The 13,974-nt window shown below is 43.5% G+C and overlaps 1 protein-coding gene across 1 annotated transcript; it reads right to left on the reverse strand.

Annotated features, from left to right (window-relative positions):
- Positions 1–12,569: 12,569 nt before the first annotated feature.
- Positions 12,570–13,769, reverse strand: LOC141907860 (FMRFamide receptor-like). Its single transcript, XM_074797603.1, has one exon. It carries the CDS (start codon positions 13,767–13,769, stop codon positions 12,570–12,572), a length of 1,200 nt encoding a protein of 399 aa, XP_074653704.1.
- Positions 13,770–13,974: the final 205 nt, after the last annotated feature.

A 13,974-nucleotide genomic window follows, 5' to 3' on the forward strand; every position in this document is an offset into this window, starting at 1 on the left:
ATACTGAAACAAAGTTTACTTGCCTAATTCGAGTTTTCGGGGTCATTCATTTATTATGTACGCGTTAGGGGAGGGGGAGGGGGTCAGTGCAATTGCGTACTGTAATACTTAATGTATACGAAAAAATGGCCGATTTTGCGTACAGGGGGGAGGGGGGGTTGAAAAATTCAGATTTTATGCGTACGTAATAAATGAATGATCCCTTTTCGGGGTCCCTCAAAATTATCTGTCGAGATATTACTGGAGTGCGACAGCAGCTGACAGAAACTGATATCAATAAAATTGATTTTTTCATCGAACTTTGAGATCAAATTATGGATCCTGTAACCTCTATGTACTTAATTTTCATCTCTAACATTTCTACACCTGAATTAAAAAGAAAAATGGGAATTTAACATATCAAGTTCGTTAAATGTTTTCAAATATTTGCATGTACGAAATCCACAGTAAGAACCCAGTCCCATATAGATGTGAGTTGGACAACTGTGGAACTGGATCCAGAACTGTGAAACTGGATCCAGAACTGTGAAACTGAGTCCAGAACTGTGAAACTGAGTCCAGAACTGTAGAACTGAGTCCAGAACTGTAGAACTGGATCCAGAACTGTAGAACTGGATCCTGAACTGTAGAACTGAGTCCAGAACTGTAGAACTGAGTCCAGAACTGTGAAACTGAGTCCAGAACTGTAGAACTGAGTCCAGAACTGTAGAACTGAGTCCAGAACTGTAGAACTGAGTCCAGAACTGTAGAACTGAGTCCAGAACTGTAGAACTGAGTCCAGAACTGTAGAACTGGATCCAGAACTGTAGAACTGAGTCCAGAACTGTAGAACTGAGTCCAGAACTGTAGAACTGAGTCCAGAACTGTGAAACTGGATCCAGAACTGTGGAACTGAGTCCAGAACTGTAGAACTGAGTCCAGAACTGTAGAACTGAGTCCAGAACTGTAGAACTGAGTCCAGAACTGTGAAACTGGATCCAGAACTGTGGAACTGAGTCCAGAACTGTAGAACTGAGTCCAGAACTGTAGAACTGGATCCAGAACTGTAGAACTGAGTCCATAACTGTGAAACTGAGTCAAGAACTGTAGAACTGAGTCCAGAACTGTAGAACTGGATCCAGAACTGTAGAACTGGATCCTGAACTGTAGAACTGAGTCCAAAACTGTAGAACTGAGTCCAGAACTGTAAAACTGGATCCAGAACTGTAGAACTGAGTCCAGAACTGTAGAACTGAGTCCAGAACTGTGAAACTGAGTCCAGAACTGTAGAACTAAGTCCAAAACTGTGAAACTGAGTCCAGAACTGTAGAACTGAGTCCAGAACTGTAGAACTGGATCCAGAACTGTAGAACTGGATCCTGAACTGTAGAACTGAGACCAGAACTGTAGAACTGAGTCCAGAACTGTAAAACTGGATCCAGAACTGTAGAACTGAGTCCAGAACTGTAGAACTGAGTCCAGAACTGTGAAACTGAGTCCAGAACTGTAGAACTAAGTCCAAAACTGTAGAACTGAGTCCAGAACTGTAGAACTGAGTCCAGAACTGTAGAACTGGATCCAGAACTGTAGAACTGAGTCCAGAACTGTAGAACTCAGTCCAGAACTGTAGAACTGAGTCCAGAACTGTGAAACTGGATCCAGAACTGTGGAACTGAGTCCAGAACTGTAGAACTGAGTCCAGAACTGTAGAACTGGATCCAGAACTGTAGAACTGAGTCCATAACTGTGAAACTGAGTCAAGAACTGTAGAACTGAGTCCACAACTGTAGAACTGGATCCTGAACTGTAGAACTGGATCCTGAACTGTAGAACTGGATCCAGAACTGTAGAACTGAGTCCAGAACTGTAGAACTGGATCCAGAACTGTAGAACTGGATCCAGAACTGTAGAACTGAGTCCAGAACTGTAGAACTGGATCCTGAACTGTAGAACTGAGTCCAGATGTGTAAAACTGAGTCCAGAACTGTAGAACTGAGTCCACAACTGCAGAACTGAGTCCACAACTGTAGAACTGGATCCTGAACTGTAGAACTGGATCCTGAACTGTAGAACTGGATCCAGAACTGTAGAACTGAGTCCAGAACTGTAGAACTGGATCCAGAACTGTAGAACTGGATCCAGAACTGTAGAACTGAGTCCAGAACTGTGAAACTGAGTCCAGAACTGTAGAACTGAGCCCAAAACTGTAGAACTGGATCCTGAACTGTAGAACTGAGTCCAGAACTGTAGAACTGGATCCTGAACTGTAGAACTGAGTCCAGAACTGTAGAACTGGATCCAGAACTGTAGAACTGGATCCAGAACTGTAGAACTGAGTCCAGAACTGTGAAACTGAGTCCAGAACTGTAGAACTGAGTCCAAAACTGTAGAACTGGATCCTGAACTGTAGAACTGAGTCCAGAACTGTAGAACTGGATCCTGAACTGTAGAACTGAGTCCAGAACTGTAGAACTGAGTCCAGAACTGTAGAACTGGATCCAGAACTGTAGAACTGAGTCCAGAACTGTAGAACTGGATCCAGAACTGTAGAACTGGATCCAGAACTGTAGAACTGAGTCCAGAACTGTAGAACTGGATCCAGAACTGTAGAACTGAGTCCAGAACTGTAGAACTGGATCCAGAACTGTAGAATTGGATCCAGAACTGTAGAACTGAGTCCAGAACTGTAGAACTGAGTCCAAAACTGTAGAACTGGATCCAGAACTGTAGAACTGAGTCCAGAACTGTAGAACTGGATCCAGAACTGTAGAACTGAGTCCAGAACTGTAGAACTGAGTCCAGAACTGTGAAACTGAGTCCAGAACTGTAGAACTGGACCCAGAACTGTAGAACTGGACCCAACTGTAGATCTGGGTTCAGAACTGTGGAACTGGGTTCAGAACTGTGGAACTGGGTTCAGAACTGGGGAACTGAGTTCAGAACTGTGGAACTGGGTTCAGAACTATGGGCCTGGGATCAGAACTATAGAACTGGACCCAGAACTGTAGAACTGGACCCAGAACTGTAGAAATGAGTCCAGAACTGTAGAACTGGGTTCAGAACTGTGAAACTGAGTGCAGAACAGTGAAACTGGATTCAGAACTGTAGAACTGGGTTCATAACTGTGGAACTGGGTTCAGAACTGTGGAACTGGGTTCAGAACTGAGGAACTGAGTTCAGAACTGTGGAACTGGGTTCAGAACTGTGGAACTGGGTTCAGAACTGTGGAACTGGGTTCAGAACTATGGGCCTGGGATCAGAACTATAGAACTGGACCCAGAACTGTAGAACTGGACCCAGAACTGTAGAAATGAGTTCAAAACTGTGGAACTGAGTGCAGAACAGTGAAACTGGATTCAGAACTGTAGAACTGGGTTCATAACTGTGGAACTGGGTTCAGAACTGTGGAACTGGGTTCAGAACTATGGAACTGGGTTCAGAACTGTGGAACTGGGTTCAGAACTGTGGAACTGGGTCCAGAACTATGGAACTGGGATCAGAACTGTAGAACTGGATCCAGAACTGTAGAACTGAGTCCAGAACTGTAGAACTGGATTCAGAACTGTAGAACTGAGTCCTGAACTGTGAAACTGAGTCCAGAACTGTAGAACTGGATCCCGAACTGTAGAACTGAGTCCAGAACTGTGAAACTGAGTCCAGAACTGTAGAACTGAGTCCACAACTGTAGAACTGGATCCTGAACTGTAGAACTGAGTCCAGAACTGTAGAACTGGATCCTGAACTGTAGAACTGAGTCCAGATGTGTAAAACTGAGTCCAGAACTGTAGAACTGAGTCCACAACTGCAGAACTGAGTCCAGAACTGTGAAACTGAGTCCAGAACTGTAGAACTGAGCCCAAAACTGTAGAACTGGATCCTGAACTGTAGAACTGAGTCCAGAACTGTAGAACTGGATCCTGAACTGTAGAACTGAGTCCAGAACTGTAGAACTGGATCCAGAACTGTAGAACTGGATCCAGAACTGTAGAACTGAGTCCAGAACTGTGAAACTGAGTCCAGAACTGTAGAACTGAGTCCAAAACTGTAGAACTGGATCCTGAACTGTAGAACTGAGTCCAGAACTGTAGAACTGGATCCTGAACTGTAGAACTGAGTCCAGAACTGTAGAACTGAGTCCAGAACTGTAGAACTGGATCCAGAACTGTAGAACTGAGTCCAGAACTGTAGAACTGGATCCAGAACTGTAGAACTGGATCCAGAACTGTAGAACTGAGTCCAGAACTGTAGAACTGGATCCAGAACTGTAGAACTGAGTCCAGAACTGTAGAACTGGATCCAGAACTGTAGAATTGGATCCAGAACTGTAGAACTGAGTCCAGAACTGTAGAACTGAGTCCAAAACTGTAGAACTGGATCCAGAACTGTAGAACTGAGTCCAGAACTGTAGAACTGGATCCAGAACTGTAGAACTGAGTCCAGAACTGTAGAACTGAGTCCAGAACTGTGAAACTGAGTCCAGAACTGTAGAACTGGACCCAGAACTGTAGAACTGGACCCAACTGTAGATCTGGGTTCAGAACTGTGGAACTGGGTTCAGAACTGTGGAACTGGGTTCAGAACTGGGGAACTGAGTTCAGAACTGTGGAACTGGGTTCAGAACTATGGGCCTGGGATCAGAACTATAGAACTGGACCCAGAACTGTAGAACTGGACCCAGAACTGTAGAAATGAGTCCAGAACTGTAGAACTGGGTTCAGAACTGTGAAACTGAGTGCAGAACAGTGAAACTGGATTCAGAACTGTAGAACTGGGTTCATAACTGTGGAACTGGGTTCAGAACTGTGGAACTGGGTTCAGAACTGAGGAACTGAGTTCAGAACTGTGGAACTGGGTTCAGAACTGTGGAACTGGGTTCAGAACTGTGGAACTGGGTTCAGAACTATGGGCCTGGGATCAGAACTATAGAACTGGACCCAGAACTGTAGAACTGGACCCAGAACTGTAGAAATGAGTTCAAAACTGTGGAACTGAGTGCAGAACAGTGAAACTGGATTCAGAACTGTAGAACTGGGTTCATAACTGTGGAACTGGGTTCAGAACTGTGGAACTGGGTTCAGAACTATGGAACTGGGTTCAGAACTGTGGAACTGGGTTCAGAACTGTGGAACTGGGTCCAGAACTATGGAACTGGGATCAGAACTGTAGAACTGGATCCAGAACTGTAGAACTGAGTCCAGAACTGTAGAACTGGATTCAGAACTGTAGAACTGAGTCCTGAACTGTGAAACTGAGTCCAGAACTGTAGAACTGGATCCCGAACTGTAGAACTGAGTCCAGAACTGTGAAACTGAGTCCAGAACTGTAGAACTGAGTCCACAACTGTAGAACTGGATCCTGAACTGTAGAACTGAGTCCAGAACTGTAGAACTGGATCCTGAACTGTAGAACTGAGTCCAGATGTGTAAAACTGAGTCCAGAACTGTAGAACTGAGTCCACAACTGCAGAACTGAGTCCAGAACTGTAGAACTGAGTCCAAAACTGTAGAACTGGATCCTGAACTGTAGAACTGGATCCAGAACTGTAGAACTGAGTCCAGAACTGTAGAACTGGATCCAGAACTGTAGAACTGGATCCAGAACTGTAGAACTGAGTCCAGAACTGTAGAACTGGATCCTGAACTGTAGAACTGAGTCCAGATGTGTGAAACTGAGTCCAGAACTGTAGAACTGAGTCCACAACTGTAGAACTGGATCCTGAACTGTAGAACTGAGTCCAGAACTGTAGAACTGAGTCCAGAACTGTAGAACTGGATCCAGAACTGTAGAACTGAGTCCAAAACTGTAGAACTGAGTCCAGAACTGTAGAACTGAGTCCAAAACTGTAGAACTGGATCCTGAACTGTAGAACTGGATCCAGAACTGTAGGACTGGATCCTGAACTGTGGAACTGAGTCCAGAACTGTGGAACTGGATCCTGAACTGTAGAACTGAGTCCAGAACTGTAGAACTGAGTCCAGAACTGTAGAACTGGATCCAGAACTGTAGAACTGAGTCCAAAACTGTAGAACTGAGTCCAGAACTGTAGAACTGAGTCCAAAACTGTAGAACTGGATCCTGAACTGTAGAACTGGATCCAGAACTGTAGAACTGGATCCTGAACTGTGGAACTGAGTCCAGAACTGTGGAACTGAGTCCAGAACTGTAGAACTGGATCCAGAACTGTAGAACTGAGTCCTGAACTGTGAAACTGAGTCCAGAACTGCAGAAATGGATCCAGAACCGTGGAACTGAGTCCTGAACTGTGAAACTGAGTCCAGAACTGTAGAACTGGATCCAGAACTGTAGAACTGAGTCCAGAACTGTAGAACTGGATCCAGAACTGTAGAACTGGATCCAGAACTGTAGAACTGAGTCCAGAACTGTGAAACTGAGTCCAGAACTGTAGAACTGAGTCCAAAACTGTAGAACTGGATCCTGAACTGTAGAACTGAGTCCAGAACTGTAGAACTGGATCCTGAACTGTAGAACTGAGTCCAGAACTGTAGAACTGAGTCCAGAACTGTAGAACTGGATCCAGAACTGTAGAACTGAGTCCAGAACTGTAGAACTGGATCCAGAACTGTAGAATTGGATCCAGAACTGTAGAACTGAGTCCAGAACTGTAGAACTGAGTCCAAAACTGTAGAACTGGATCCAGAACTGTAGAACTGAGTCCAGAACTGTAGAACTGGATCCAGAACTGTAGAACTGAGTCCAGAACTGTAGAACTGAGTCCAGAACTGTGAAACTGAGTCCAGAACTGTAGAACTGGACCCAGAACTGTAGAACTGGACCCAACTGTAGATCTGGGTTCAGAACTGTGGAACTGGGTTCAGAACTGTGGAACTGGGTTCAGAACTGGGGAACTGAGTTCAGAACTGTGGAACTGGGTTCAGAACTATGGGCCTGGGATCAGAACTATAGAACTGGACCCAGAACTGTAGAACTGGACCCAGAACTGTAGAAATGAGTCCAGAACTGTAGAACTGGACCCAGAACTGTAGAACTGGACCCAACTGTAGATCTGGGTTCAGAACTGTGGAACTGGGTTCAAAACTGTGGAACTGAGTGCAGAACAGTGAAACTGGATTCAGAACTGTAGAACTGGGTTCATAACTGTAGAACTGGACCAGAACTGTAGAACTTGGTTCAGAACTGTTGAACTGGGTTCAGAACTGAGGAACTGAGTTCAGAGCTGTGGAACTGGGTTCAGAACTATGGAACTGGGTTCAGAACTGTGGAACTGGGTTCAGAACTGTGGAACTGGGTTCAGAACTATGGAACAGGGATCAGAACTGTAGAACTGGACCCAGAACTGTAGAACTGGGTTCAGAACTGTGGAACTGGGTTCAGAACTGTAGAACTGGACCCAAAACTGTAGAACTGGACCCAGAAGTGTGGAACTGGGTTCAACACTGTGGAACTGAGTGCAGAACAGTGAAACTGGATTCAGAACTGTGGAACTGGACCAAACTGTAGAACTGGGTTCAGAACTGTGGAACTCGGCACAGAACTGTGGAACTGGATACAGAACTGTGGAACTGGGTTCACAACTATGGAACTGGGTTCAGAACTGTGGAACTGAGTGCAAAACTGTGAAACTGAGTTCAGAACTGTGGAACTGGGTTCAGAACTATGGAACTGGGTTCAGAACTATAGAACTTGACCCAGAACTGTAGAAATGAGTTCAGAACTGTGGAACAGGGTTCAAAACTGTGGAACTGAGTGCAGAACAGTGAAACTGGATTCAGAACTGTAGAACTGAGTTCAAAACTGTAGAACTGGGTTCAGAACTGTAGAACTGGCCCAGAACTGTAGAACTGGGTTCAGAACTGTGGAACTGGGTTCCGAACTGTGGAACTGGGTTCAGAACTCCGGAACTGGGTTCAGAACTATGGAACTGGTTCAGAACTGTGGAACTGGGTTCAGAACTGTGGAACTGAGTGCAGAACTGTGAAACTGAGTTCAGAACTGTGGAACTGGGTTAAGAACTGTAGAACTGGGTGCAGAACAGTGAAACTGGGTTCAGAACTGTGAAACTGAGTTCAGAACTGTAGAAATGGGTTTAGAACTGTGGAACTGGGTTCAGAACTGTGGAACTGTGTCCAGAACTGAAAAACTGGACCCAGAACTGTGGAAATGGGTTCAGAACTGTAGAACTGGACCCAGAACTGTAGAACTGGACCCAGAACTGTGGAACTGGGTTCAAAACTGTGGAACTGAGTGCAGAACAGTGAAACTGGATTCAGAACTGTGGAACTGGGTTCAGAACTATAGAACTGGACCCAGAACTGTGGAACTGTGTCCAGAACTGTGGAACTGGACCCAGAACTGAGGAACTGGGTTCAGAACTGTAGAACTGGACCCAGAACTGTAGAACTGGACCCGGAACTGTGGAACAGGGTTCAGAACTGTAGAACTGGACCCAGAAATGTGGAAATGGGTTCAGAACTGTAGAACTGGACCCAGAACTGCAGAACTAGACCCAACTGTAGAACTGAGCGCAGAACTGTGGAACTGAGTGCAGAACCGTGTAACTGGATTCAGAACTGTGGAACTGGGTTCAGAACTGTAGAACTAGACCCAACTGTAGAACTGGGTGCAGAACAGTGAAACTGGGTTCAGAACTGTGAAACTGAGTTCAGAACTGTAGAAATGGGTTTAGAACTGTGGAACTGGGTTCAGAACTTTGGAAATTGGTTCAGAACTGTGGAACTGAGTTCAAAACTCTTGAACTGGGTTCAGAACTATAGAACTGGACCCAGAACTGTGGAACTGTGTCCAGAACTGTGGAACTGTGTCCAGAACTGTGGAACTGGACCCAGAACTGTGGAACTGGGTTCAGAACTGTAGAACTGGACCCAGAACTGCAGAACTAGACCCAACTGTAGAACTGAGTGCAGAACTGTGGAACTGAGTGCAGAACAGTGAAACTGGATTCAGAACTGTGGAACTGGGTTCAGAACTGTAGAACTGGACCCAGAACTGCAGAACTAGACCCAACTGTAGAACTGAGTGCAGAACTGTGGAACTGAGTGCAGAACAGTGAAACTGGATTCAGAACTGTGGAACTGGGTTCAGAACTGTAGAACTAGACCCAGAACTGCAGAACTAGACCCAACTGTAGAACTGAGTGCAGAACTGTGGAACTGAGTGCAGAACAGTGAAACTGGATTCAGAACTGTGGAACTGGGTTCAGAACTGTAGAACTGGACCCAGAACTGCAGAACTAGACCCAACTGTAGAACTGGGTGCAGAACAGTGAAACTGGGTTCAGAACTGTGAAACTGAGTTCAGAACTATAGAAATGAGTTCAGAACTGTGGAACTGAGTGCAGAACTGTGGAACTGGATCCAGAACTGTGGAACTGGGCACAGAACTGTAGAACTGGACCCAGAACTGTGGAACTGGGTTCAAAACTGTGGAACTGGGTTCAGAGCTGTGGAACTAGGTTCAGAACTGTGGAACTGGGTTCAGAACTGTGAAACTGGACCCTGAACTGTTGAACTGGGTTCAGAACTGTGGAACTGAGTTCAGAACAGTGGCACTGGGTTCAGAATTGTGAAACTGGACCCAGAACAGTGGAACTGGGTTCAGAACTGTGAAACTGGACCCTGAACTGTTGAACTGGGTTCAGAACTGTGGAACTGAGTGCAGAACTGTGGAAATATATATCAGATCAATAAATGTATGAATTCAACAAGTAAAAATGTTTTCAAATTATACGAATGTTTTTCATCATCTAATACTTTTACGTCGATCTGACCTTGACATTCAGACACTGCAAATACACGTTGAGTTTCACGTGTAAAATCGGTGGCCTTTGTTACAATACGGTCGTCTAGGTTTGCGTTCAGGTTTCGATTGTGGTTTAGGTTTGGGCGCCCAAAATGAAGAGCCGAACTTTAAACAGCTTCACAAGTTTACAGTATCGTCTCTATGCTTAGAACATACCCTTGTTTAATACCCGGCAGTTTTAACCAATCAGTTTCTTGGAGACACACCAAAAAAAACTATGAACCCTAATCAAATAGATTTTCCATATTTCAATTGGATTCTTAACTGTCGAACTGGATCCCGAATCGTGAAACCGGATCCCGAATCGTTGAACTGGATCCAGAATCGTGGAACTGGGTCTTTGCTCAAAATTTGGTGAAAAATAACCGACTAGAATGGTTCGAGGAGAAATAAGTGTCAGTTAATTGTTAACTTGATTATCAAACGGATCCTCGAGTATCGATTATCGGAACCAATAAAACTGCAAATTCATTAATTCGGTCGTCTCTTTATTCTTTCGGGTTATCTGTTAGACGAAGAAAAGACTGTCAGACATATACCACGTGATCTTATGGAATTTCTCAATCAGGATTGAACATCTCACTGCGCATGCGTATACATGTATTTTCCCAAAGAGGATTACTCCGTTATAATTAGTTGATCAATTTGTCGCGACATCGAATTCAAACTTCTTTTGTAAAATAGTGATTCAGATTTGTTCTGATGACGCAACGTATAACTGCCCTTGACCGATCAGATTGTAGCCAATCAGATTGCAGGATAGAACGCAGCGACCAATCAGATTGTAGGATGGATTCCCCAGACCAATCAGATTGCAAGATAGAACGCAGCGACCAATCAGATTGCAGGATGGATTCCCCAGACCAATCAGATTGCAGGATAAAGCTTATTAACCAATCAGATTGCGGGATCGAGCTTATCAACCAATCAGATTGCAGGATAGAGCTTATTAACCAATCAGATTGCGGGATCGAGCTTATTAACCAATCAGATTGCGGGATCGAGCTTATTAACCAATCAGATAGAAAATTAAATGAACTGAACACAACGTATTTTTCAGTAAGGCTGAAATAGTTTATATACACAGAATCATCGTATAATATCATATAATATCATAATATCGTGTAATATCGTATAATATCGTATAATATCATGAACACAGCTTTTTAATTTGATACAATACAATAATATATACATCATCATCATCATCCAATTCACAGCCCTGTTTTTGATCATGAGCCAGATATGTACAAACACGATTGATGACGTCATGGGGTGAATTCGTAGAGGCAGCCATATCTATGTTTGAATGATTACGAGTCGTTATGTGTGGGACGCCATTTTGAAAGGAATGCCTTTGTGGATATCGGGCGCGTATGGGTAATATTGAAATTAAATCCAATAGTGTTAGGACATGTTACATTCATACAAACATACCACTGACGTCATAGGGTGATAAAGTGAACCAACGACATTTTGTTTTTTGAAAATTTCATCTTCATTTTTATCAGTCTGCAGCCTAGTATCAGTCACTATCAATCTCCATCCCCCTCAACCTTCAGCCTGGGTTCTAGTTCCCCGATAATCTTACGGTGGACCATGCAACATTCGACATACATTCGATACTTTATCACAATTAACTTCTAAAACACCGGACACGAAACATTAACAGCACACTTTCAAAAACTGATCATCCAAACTTACAAACTGACGGGACGAGATTTCTGAATGACACAAACAATTTCTAAAAGATGAAGAATTAAAGTTTATTCGGTCGGACAGAAAATACGAAACGGATTTTTAGAAACATTTACACCGGGATTCTAGTATAGGGTATTCACGATTGAAGGCACAGAAATATGATACATTTCAACTACTCGCACTGTCCACACGCACACACGCACCGCACGCATAGTTTTAGTTCTAAAGATGAAACTCAGGGGGCGCTTTAGTGTTAACTCAAGACCCGATTTGACCCTAACAAGGATTATAGAGTCAAATGAAACCGAATTCTGGTTTTATGGCTCCGATATTTTACAATTTTTCTCTTTGTTTCTCTTGATGTTTGTATTTACTACTGCTGCGTCTCTATGTAATCGATACAATGACTGTACATCGAATTAAAACCCGAATCTACGAATTAGAATTTACTTTAAAAAACAAAGAACAACATTGAAAATTGAAAATGACTCCCTGATTATATATATCACATTATCGCGTTCTATGTATTTCACATTAAACCACCATTTTACATAGATACACACATATATACATATATATATTTACTACCTAAAATTTACATTAATTATCATAATGATTAACTAATTACAATTAGTAATAAATTAACTTCAATCAGTTAAGCATTCAACGATATTGATTATTCATGATCATTATCAACATTATTATTATTATTATTATTATTATAATTATTATTTTTGATTACAATCTTTAAAGCAACTAATTTTTCTTTTAAAACATTGAGAATACGGTTTGCGGACTCTATGTACACGAAATGCATCTGTTTTATCTTATCCGGTGTATTAACGATGCTATTATCGAATCTATTGAATTTAATGACAAATCCGAAACTTAGATAGCTACGATCGTTACAAGTTAGATTCGTGAGCTAGACATTTGATCAGTTCATTTAGGTCAAATAACTCGCTAACCGGTGTCGGTTTCTTTTCGCGAGTTTATTACAAAACAAACATGTTCCGGTGTGGCATCCAGTGCCATCTAGCGGCAATTTCAAAACAGTTAACGTGACTGCGGTAAGCGAGGTGACTTTACGATCACAAGTAAGTCTGCGGTCCGTTCGTTATTCTGAGCGATGTTTGCCGATGAGCCGGACTACGCGCCGGACTACTATCGACACCGTTACGCTCGTGGCTATCCGGCCGTAACAATTTAGCCGGCGACGTGCTGCCCTCTGTCGTCGTTTTAGCGAACGCGCACCTGCAGCCGAACAATTCGTAAAACGTATCTCGAAACATCGAACTGAACGTGTAATAAAGAATGAAATTGACGGCGCTATTTATCGCCAGTAACAGATCGGTGAATTCGCGGATTCCTCGCACCAGGGGGTTAGCGTCGTAATAACCGAGTTTAAAAAACGACATAATAGCGTCGGGAGTGATACAAATTAGGAAGATAATTACAACAGCGATCAACATCATCGTAATTCTGTTTCTGGAAGACTGTTGTTTACCTTTGATACGCGACTGAAACAGGGCGTAGATAATCAACGAATTTAGAATCGCCAGAACGAAAAGAGGTATGATCGAACGCAGTAAGTTTTGCACCCACATGTACGCCGTGATGAACAGTTGATTGCGACCCAGTTCCGTCGGTTCCACTTCCCAGCAAGTTTGATTCGTGATGTTCGAGATTTTGAGAACTCGTTGGTATCTCAGTCCGCTGGGTATGGCTAGTACAGCCATAAGTATGAACACGGACGCCGAGACGATGCGGGCTCGCTGTATCGTGCATAAAGTGATCGCCCGAGTCGGATGACAAACACTGATATACCTCTCCGCCGAGACAGACACCGTCAACCAAGCCGTTATACAAACCGCCATATTGAATATATAATGAGCAAACGGATATAGAAGCGTTAAAGCGCGGTTTCCGGTTTTGGTATCGTATTGATCGATGGCTAATACGAGGAAATACATGAAATCGGTGACGAGTTTAATCAGGTCGGATACGGACAGCGCCGACAGGAACACGTTAGTCGATGTGGCCATCTTCTTCCGACTGAGAACCACTAAACTCAACGCGTTACCCGTTATACCCAGGATAGTAACAATCGGGTAGGATACTAATCCGGTGGCATACCGCGCCCCCTGGTAGAACGATTCGTATTGATCGTTTGGATTAACGCCGGTGGCGACGTCTGGTGGCCGGTTCTGATTACCGAGATGTTGGTTCAGTATTTTGCTGATGTATGTTTTGTTATCGATCGAATGCTCGATCACTTTGTACGGTTCCATCCTGAAATCCGTTACACTTTAAACCTGAAAATATATGAAAAATATTTTAATTTGATGTTTTAAAGTGATTCCGATCCCGACCATCCCCTCACCGCTCCCCCCTCCCCTCACCGCCATCAAACATAAATATCAAAAGAAATATTCTATCTTAGTGCATTTAAGTCGTATTGTAATCACACTGCCCCCTGGTGACCTTAGCACGAAT

This window comes from Tubulanus polymorphus, chromosome 6 (genome assembly GCF_964204645.1).
Source record: "Tubulanus polymorphus chromosome 6, tnTubPoly1.2, whole genome shotgun sequence".
Taxonomy (NCBI): domain Eukaryota; kingdom Metazoa; phylum Nemertea; class Palaeonemertea; order Tubulaniformes; family Tubulanidae; genus Tubulanus; species Tubulanus polymorphus.